The sequence below is a fragment of the Hemibagrus wyckioides genome, linkage group LG22, assembly GCF_019097595.1.
Source record: "Hemibagrus wyckioides isolate EC202008001 linkage group LG22, SWU_Hwy_1.0, whole genome shotgun sequence".
In the NCBI taxonomy this organism is placed as follows: Eukaryota; Metazoa; Chordata; class Actinopteri; order Siluriformes; family Bagridae; genus Hemibagrus; species Hemibagrus wyckioides.
Window position 1 is genome coordinate 120,001 of NC_080731.1, and position 10,000 is coordinate 130,000.

At 32.9% G+C, this 10,000-nt stretch overlaps 1 protein-coding gene across 2 annotated transcripts in view; it reads left to right on the forward strand.

Annotated features, from left to right (window-relative positions):
* Window positions 1-10,000, forward strand: part of si:dkey-215k6.1 (transmembrane protein 132D) — a 220,081-nt gene that overhangs the window by 105,939 nt on the left and 104,142 nt on the right. Inside the window, exon 3 of one of the 2 annotated variants that reach the window (XM_058375280.1) lies at window positions 7,328-7,468. The exons of the other annotated variant lie outside the window; for it this stretch is intronic. Coding sequence (XP_058231263.1) covers window positions 7,328-7,468 — 141 coding nt within the window. The remainder of the gene's footprint in view (window positions 1-7,327; window positions 7,469-10,000) is intronic. 2 annotated transcript variants of the gene reach the window in all.

The following is a 10,000-nucleotide window of genomic DNA, read 5'->3' on the forward strand; positions in this document are numbered from 1 at the left end:
TATAGTGTACAGTGTATTATAGCTGTTATAGTGTACAGTGTATTATAGCTGTTATAGTGTACAGTGTATTATAGCTGTTATAGTGTGCAGTGTATTATAGCTGTTATAGTATGTAGTGTATTATAGCTGTTATAGTGTGTAGTGTATTATAGCTGTTATAGTGTACAGTGTATTATAGCTGTTATAGTGTACAGTGTATTATAGCTGTTATAGTGTAGAGTGTATTATAGCTGTTATAGTGTGTAGTGTATTATAGCTGTTATAGTGTGTAGTGTATTATAGATGTTATAGTGTACAGTGTATTATAGCTGTTATAGTGTACAGTGTATTATAGCTGTTATAGTGTACAGTGTATTATAGCTGTTATAGTATGTAGTGTATTATTGCTGTTATAGTGTGTAATGTATTATAGCTGTTATAGTATGTAGTGTATTATAGCTGTTATAGTGTAGAGTGTATTATAGCTGTTATAGTGTACAGTGTATTATAGCTGTTATAGTGTAGAGTGTATTATAGCTGTTATAGTGTACAGTGTATTATAGCTGTTATAGTATGTAGTGTATTATAGCTGTTATAGTGTAGAGTGTATTATAGCTGTTATAGTGTACAGTGTATTATAGCTGTTATAGTGTAGAGTGTATTATAGCTGTTATAGTGTACAGTGTATTATAGCTGTTATAGTGTACAGTGTATTATAGCTGTTATAGTGTGTAGTGTATTATAGCTCTTATAGTGTGTAGTGTATTATAGCTGTTATAGTGTGTAGTGTATTATAGCTGTTATAGTGTGTAGTGTATTATAGCTGTTATAGTGTGTAGTGTATTATCGCTGTTATAGTGTGTAGTGTACTTTTTGCTGTTATAGTGTGTAGTGTATTATAGCTGTTATAGTGTGTAGTGTATTTTTGCTGTTATAGTGTGTAGTGTATTATAGATGTTATAGTGTGTAGTGTATTATAGCTGTTATAGTGTGTAGTGTATTATAGCTGTCATAGTATGTAGTGTATTATAGCTGTCATAGTGTGTAGTGTATTATAGCTGTTATAGTGTGTAGTGTATTATAGCTGTTATAGTGTACAGTGTATTATAGCTGTTATAGTGTACAGTGTATTATAGCTGTTATAGTATGTAGTGTATTATAGCTGTTATAGTATGTAGTGTATTATAGCTGTCATAGTGTGTAGTGTATTATAGCTGTTATAGTATGTAGTGTATTATAGCTGTTATAGTGTGTAGTGTATTATAGCTGTTATAGTATGTAGTGTATTATAGCTGTCATAGTATGTAGTGTATTATAGCTGTTATAGTGTACAGTGTATTATAGCTGTTATAGTATGTAGTGTATTATAGCTGTTATAGTGTGTAGTGTATTATAGCTGTTATAGTGTACAGTGTATTATAGCTGTTATAGTGCGTAGTGTATTATAGCTGTTATAGTGTACAGTGTATTATAGCTGTTATAGTGTGTAGTGTATTATAGCTGTTATAGTGTGTAGTGTATTATAGCTGTTATAGTGTACAGTGTATTATAGCTGTTATAGTTTACAGTGTATTATAGCTGTTATAGTGTGTAGTGTATTATAGCTGTTATAGTGTGTAGTGTATTATAGCTGTTATAGTGTGTAGTGTATTATAGCTGTTATAGTGTGTAGTGTATTATAGATGTTATAGTGTGTAATGTATTATAGCTGTTATAGTGTGTAGTGTATTATAGCTGTTATAGTTTGTAGTGTATTATAGCTGTTATAGTGTACAGTGTATTATAGCTGTTATAGTTTACAGTGTATTATAGCTGTTATAGTGTGTAGTGTATTATAGCTGTTATAGTGTGTAGTGTATTATAGCTGTTATAGTGTACAGTGTATTATAGCTGTTATAGTGTGTAGTGTATTATAGCTGTTATAGTGTACAGTGTATTATAGCTGTTATAGTGTACAGTGTATTATAGATGTTATAGTGTGTAGTGTATTATAGATGTTATAGTGTACAGTGTATTATAGCTGTTATAGTGTACAGTGTATTATAGATGTTATAGTGTACAGTGTATTATAGCTGTTATAGTGTAGAGTGTATTATAGATGTTATAGTGTGTAGTGTATTATAGATGTTATAGTGTGTAGTGTATTATAGCTGTTATAGTGTGTAGTGTATTATAACTGTTATAGTGTGTAGTGTATTATAGCTGTTATAGTGTACAGTGTATTATAGATGTTATAGTGTACAGTGTATTATAGCTGTTATAGTATGTAGTGTATTATAGCTGTTATAGTGTGTAGTGTATTATAGCTGTCATAGTATGTAGTGTATTATAGCTGTTATAGTGTGTAGTGTATTATAGCTGTTATAGTATGTAGTGTATTATAGCTGTTATAGTGTACAGTGTATTATAGCTGTTATAGTGTAGAGTGTATTATAGCTGTTATAGTGTACAGTGTATTATAGCTGTTATAGTGTACAGTGTATTATAGCTGTTATAGTGTGTAGTGTATTATAGCTCTTATAGTGTGTAGTGTATTATAGCTGTTATAGTGTGTAGTGTATTATAGCTGTTATAGTGTGTAGTGTATTATAGCTGTTATAGTGTGTAGTGTATTATCGCTGTTATAGTGTGTAGTGTACTTTTTGCTGTTATAGTGTGTAGTGTATTATAGATGTTATAGTGTGTAGTGTATTATAGATGTTATAGTGTGTAGTGTATTATAGCTGTTATAGTGTGTAGTGTATTTTTGCTGTTATAGTGTGTAGTGTATTATAGATGTTATAGTGTGTAGTGTATTATAGCTGTTATAGTGTGTAGTGTATTATAGCTGTCATAGTATGTAGTGTATTATAGCTGTCATAGTGTGTAGTGTATTATAGCTGTTATAGTGTGTAGTGTATTATAGCTGTTATAGTGTACAGTGTATTATAGCTGTTATAGTGTACAGTGTATTATAGCTGTTATAGTATGTAGTGTATTATAGCTGTTATAGTATGTAGTGTATTATAGCTGTCATAGTGTGTAGTGTATTATAGCTGTTATAGTATGTAGTGTATTATAGCTGTTATAGTGTGTAGTGTATTATAGCTGTTATAGTATGTAGTGTATTATAGCTGTTATAGTGTGTAGTGTATTATAGCTGTTATAGTATGTAGTGTATTATAGCTGTCATAGTGTGTAGTGTATTATAGCTGTTATAGTGTACAGTGTATTATAGCTGTTATAGTATGTAGTGTATTATAGCTGTTATAGTGTGTAGTGTATTATAGCTGTTATAGTATGTAGTGTATTATAGCTGTCATAGTGTGTAGTGTATTATAGCTGTTATAGTGTACAGTGTATTATAGCTGTTATAGTATGTAGTGTATTATAGCTGTTATAGTGTGTAGTGTATTATAGCTGTTATAGTATGTAGTGTATTATAGCTGTTATAGTGTGTAGTGTATTATAGCTGTTATAGTGTAGAGTGTATTATAGCTGTTATAGTATGTAGTGTATTATAGCTGTTATAGTGTGTAGTGTATTATAGCTGTTATAGTATGTAGTGTATTATAGCTGTCATAGTGTGTAGTGTATTATAGCTGTTATAGTGTACAGTGTATTATAGCTGTTATAGTATGTAGTGTATTATAGCTGTTATAGTGTACAGTGTATTATAGCTGTTATAGTGCGTAGTGTATTATAGCTGTTATAGTGTACAGTGTATTATAGCTGTTATAGTGTGTAGTGTATTATAGCTGTTATAGTGTGTAGTGTATTATAGCTGTTATAGTGTACAGTGTATTATAGCTGTTATAGTTTACAGTGTATTATAGCTGTTATAGTGTGTAGTGTATTATAGCTGTTATAGTGTGTAGTGTATTATAGCTGTTATAGTGTGTAGTGTATTATAGCTGTTATAGTGTGTAGTGTATTATAGATGTTATAGTGTGTAGTGTATTATAGCTGTTATAGTGTGTAGTGTATTATAGCTGTTATAGTTTGTAGTGTATTATAGCTGTTATAGTGTACAGTGTATTATAGCTGTTATAGTTTACAGTGTATTATAGCTGTTATAGTGTGTAGTGTATTATAGCTGTTATAGTGTGTAGTGTATTATAGCTGTTATAGTGTACAGTGTATTATAGCTGTTATAGTGTGTAGTGTATTATAGCTGTTATAGTGTACAGTGTATTATAGCTGTTATAGTGTACAGTGTATTATAGATGTTATAGTGTGTAGTGTATTATAGATGTTATAGTGTACAGTGTATTATAGCTGTTATAGTGTACAGTGTATTATAGCTGTTATAGTGTGCAGTGTATTATAGCTGTTATAGTATGTAGTGTATTATAGCTGTTATAGTGTGTAGTGTATTATAGCTGTTATAGTGTACAGTGTATTATAGCTGTTATAGTATGCAGTGTATTATAGCTGTTATAGTGTAGAGTGTATTATAGATGTTATAGTGTGTAGTGTATAATAGCTGTTATAGTGTGTAGTGTATTATAGCTGTTATAGTGTACAGTGTATTATAGATGTTATAGTATGCAGTGTATTATAGCTGTTATAGTGTAGAGTGTATTATAGATGTTATAGTGTGTAGTGTATTATAGCTGTTATAGTGTGTAGTGTATTATAGCTGTTATAGTGTACAGTGTATTATAGCTGTTATAGTGTGTAGTGTATTATATCTGTTATAGTGTACAGTGTATTATAGCTGTTATAGTATGCAGTGTATTATAGCTGTTATAGTATGCATTGTATTATAGATGTTATAGTGTGTAGTGTATTATAGATGTTATAGTGTGTAGTGTATTATAGCTGTTATAGTGTGTAGTGTATTATAGCTGTTATAGTGTACAGTGTATTATAGATGTTATAGTGTACAGTGTATTATAGCTGTTATAGTATGTAGTGTATTATAGCTGTTATAGTGTGTAGTGTATTATAGCTGTCATAGTATGTAGTGTATTATAGCTGTTATAGTGTGTAGTGTATTATAGCTGTTATAGTATGTAGTGTATTATAGCTGTTATAGTGTGTAGTGTATTATAGCTGTTATAGTGTGCAGTGTATTATAGCTGTTATAGTATGTAGTGTATTATAGCTGTTATAGTGTGTAGTGTATTATAGCTGTTATAGTGTGCAGTGTATTATAGCTGTTATAGTATGTAGTGTATTATAGCTGTTATAGTGTGTAGTGTATTATAGCTGTTATAGTGTACAGTGTATTATAGCTGTTATAGTGTAGAGTGTATTATAGCTGTTATAGTGTGTAGTGTATTATAGCTGTTATAGTGTACAGTGTATTATAGCTGTTATAGTGTAGAGTGTATTATAGATGTTATAGTGTGTAGTGTATTATAGCTGTTATAGTGTAGAGTGTATTATAGATGTTATAGTGTGTAGTGTATTATAGCTGTTATAGTGTAGAGTGTATTATAGATGTTATAGTGTACAGTGTATTATAGCTGTTATAGTATGTAGTGTATTATAGCTGTTATAGTGTGTAGTGTATTATAGCTGTCATAGTATGTAGTGTATTATAGCTGTTATAGTGTGTAGTGTATTATAGCTGTTATAGTATGTAGTGTATTATAGCTGTTATAGTGTGTAGTGTATTATAGCTGTTATAGTGTGCAGTGTATTATAGCTGTTATAGTATGTAGTGTATTATAGCTGTTATAGTGTGTAGTGTATTATAGCTGTTATAGTGTACAGTGTATTATAGCTGTTATAGTATGCAGTGTATTATAGATGTTATAGTGTAGAGTGTATTATAGATGTTATAGTGTGTAGTGTATTATAGCTGTTATAGTGTGTAGTGTATTATAGCTGTTATAGTGTACAGTGTATTATAGATGTTATAGTGTAGAGTGTATTATAGATGTTATAGTGTGTAGTGTATTATAGCTGTTATAGTGTACAGTGTATTATAGCTGTTATAGTGTAGAGTGTATTATAGCTGTTATAGTGTGTAGTGTATTATAGCTGTTATAGTGTACAGTGTATTATAGCTGTTATAGTGTAGAGTGTATTATAGATGTTATAGTGTGTAGTGTATTATAGCTGTTATAGTGTAGAGTGTATTATAGATGTTATAGTGTGTAGTGTATTATAGCTGTTATAGTGTAGAGTGTATTATAGATGTTATAGTGTACAGTGTATTATAGCTGTTATAGTATGTAGTGTATTATAGCTGTTATAGTGTGTAGTGTATTATAGCTGTCATAGTATGTAGTGTATTATAGCTGTTATAGTGTGTAGTGTATTATAGCTGTTATAGTATGTAGTGTATTATAGCTGTTATAGTGTGTAGTGTATTATAGCTGTTATAGTGTGCAGTGTATTATAGCTGTTATAGTATGTAGTGTATTATAGCTGTTATAGTGTGTAGTGTATTATAGCTGTTATAGTGTACAGTGTATTATAGCTGTTATAGTATGCAGTGTATTATAGATGTTATAGTGTAGAGTGTATTATAGATGTTATAGTGTGTAGTGTATTATAGCTGTTATAGTGTGTAGTGTATTATAGCTGTTATAGTGTACAGTGTATTATAGATGTTATAGTGTAGAGTGTATTATAGATGTTATAGTGTGTAGTGTATTATAGCTGTTATAGTGTCCAGTGTATTATAGCTGTTATAGTGTACAGTGTATTATAGCTGTTATAGTATGCAGTGTATTATAGCTGTTATAGTGTACAGTGTATTATAGCTGTTATAGTGTGTAGTGTATTATAGCTGTTATAGTGTACAGTGTATTATAGCTGTTATAGTGTAGAGTGTATTATAGATGTTATAGTGTGTAGTGTATTATAGCTGTTATAGTGTGTAGTGTATTATAGCTGTTATAGTGTACAGTGTATTATAGCTGTTATAGTGTAGAGTGTATTATAGATGTTATAGTGTGTAGTGTATTATAGCTGTTATAGTGTACAGTGTATTATAGCTGTTATAGTGTGTAGTGTATTATAGATGTTATAGTGTGTAGTGTATTATAGCTGTTATAGTGTACAGTGTATTATAGCTGTTATAGTGTAGAGTGTATTATAGATGTTATAGTGTGTAGTGTATTATAGCTGTTATAGTGTGTAGTGTATTATAGCTGTCATAGTGTGTAGTGTATTATAGATGTTATAGTGTGTAGTGTATTATAGCTGTTATAGTGTGTAGTGTATTATAGCTGTTATAGTGTACAGTGTATTATAGCTGTTATAGTATGCAGTGTATTATAGCTGTTATAGTATGCAGTGTATTATAGCTGTTATAGTATGCAGTGTATTATAGATGTTATAGTGTATAGTGTATTGCATCAGCGTGTTAGCCGTGTGTGGACTGACGCGTATTATCCGCTATTCTCAGGGCGCAGTATGGGGAAGGCATCAACTTCGTAGCGGTGAAGCCCAGTAACCTGGCTACGTGGGAAATCAAACAGGAAGTTGCTCCAGGCTCCGCCTCCTTTTCCATATTCTGTGAGAGGAAGACCAGTTTGTCCAATGAGAGGTCAGTACTGTTATTATATCACTTACTAAATACGTCAACTTTCTGTTGCTGTTGCAACTGGTCAGTGTTTATGGCTCCGTCACAAACAATATGTCCACTGACTGAGTGTGGTAACGTTTGGTCACAGCCCATCACTCCTCTCTGTTCTATACAGGAATTAGGCTGCCTCAGTAGGACACATTTACAGGCAGTGTTTGTTGTCTCAGATGTGTCCTTGTGTCTCTGTTTTGGACAAGACTTACACATAATATTTATCCTCCACTTCCTCGTGTCACTTCACTTCCTCGTGTCACTTCACTTCCTCGTGTCACTTCACTTCCTTTTGTCATTTCACTTCCTCATGTCACTTCACTTCCTTGTTTCTTTACACTTCCTCGTGTCACTTCACTTCCTCGTGTCACTTCACTTCCTTGTGTCATTTCACTTCCTCATGTCACTTTACTTCCTTGTTTCTTTACACTTCCTCGTGTCATTACACTTCATGTCACTTTACTTCCTCGTGTCATTTCACTTCCTCATGTCACTTTACTTCCTTGTTTCTTTACACTTCCTCGTGTCATTACACTTCATGTCACTTTACTTCCTCGTGTCATTTCACTTCCTCATGTCACTTTACTTCCTTGTTTCTTTACACTTCCTCGTGTCATTACACTTCATGTCACTTTACTTCCTCGTGTCATTTCACTTCCTCATGTCACTTTACTTCCTTGTTTCTTTACACTTCCTCGTGTCATTTCACTTCCTCGTGTCACTTTACTTCCTCGTGTCATTACACTTCCTCATGTCACTTCACTTCCTCGTGTCATTTCACTTCCTCGTGTCATTTCACTTCCTCGTGTCACTTAATTTCTGAGGCTGTGGCGTTCCCGCTCCAGGATTTATCGTGCTCCATCCCAACATTCCAGAGTACGTCAAAATTCCCAGGTGGGAAAATTTACGATGTTGTAGAGCCGTGGATCCGTGCAGCTGTCAGAGGAGCGTCCGTAATCACCCTGTGTGCTTCTGCTGAGGGGAGAAACACGCTCGGCTTTACCGCGGGGTTTCATGCGCTTTAGCTGACAGGAAGAAGAGAGCGAGGGATAATGAAAAGAAGGAAAGGAAAGAGAGCATGGGGAGGAGTAATGTGTTTATTCTGATCACAGCACCTACTTTATATGCTTTATGGTGTGAGTGAAAAAAGAGCAAAGGAAAAGAAGGGAGAGAGAGAACGAGGGAGAAAAAGAGAATGAGGGAGAGGGAAAGAATGATTAGAGAGAGAAAAAAAAGACAGACAAAGAGGAAAGGAGAAAAGAGAGGCAGATGAGAAAATGAGAAGAAAAAAGGGAAACAACATGAAGAGAAAAAAGGAAAATAAAATAAAAAAAGAGAGTGAGAGGAAGAGATGAGAGGAATATGAGCTGAAAAAGTAAATGAAAGAAAGATTAAAAGAAAATCAACATGAAAGAAAAAGGAGAGGAAATGACAAAGATGAAGACAGGAAAAAGGAGAGATGAAGAGAAAATGGTGAAGGAAAGAGGAGAAAAAGGACAAGAATAGACTGCATAGGAAAAGAAGTGACAAAAAGAAGAGAAGAAAGATGAAATGCAGGAGACAAAAAGAAGGGAACTGAGAGATTGGGAATAAGACGTGAAAAGACAAGAAGACAAAAAAATAAAATGAAAAGAAAAAAGAACAGAGCAAGAAGAGAGGAAAAGGAAAAAAAGCATGCAGGAGAGGAAGGGATGAGAGGAACAGAGTGATACACAACACACACACATACACTGTAACACAATAACAACTAACAACACACACACAGTATCACAATAACAACACACACACACACACAGTATCACAATAACAACACACACACACAGTATCACAATAACAACACACACACACACACAGTATCACAATAACAACACACACACACACACAGTATCACAATAACAACACACACACAGTATCACAATAACAACACACACACACACACAGTATCACAATAACAACACACACACACAGTATCACAATAACAACACACACACACACAGTATCACAATAACAACACACACACACACACAGTATCACAATAACAACATACACACACACAGTATCACAATAACAACACACACACACACAGTATCACAATAACAACACACACACACAGTATCACAATAACAACATACACACACACAGTATCACAATAACAACATACACACACACAGTATCACAATAACAACACACACACACACACAGTATCACAATAACAACACACACACACAGTATCACAATAACAACACACACACACACACACAGTATCACAATAACAACACACACACACAGTATCACAATAACAACACACACACACACACAGTATCACAATAACAACACACACACACACAGTATCACAATAACAACACACACACACACACAGTATCACAATAACAACACACACACACACACAGTATCACAATAACAACACACACACACAGTATCACAATAACAACACACACACACACACACAGTATCACAATAACAACACACACACACACACAC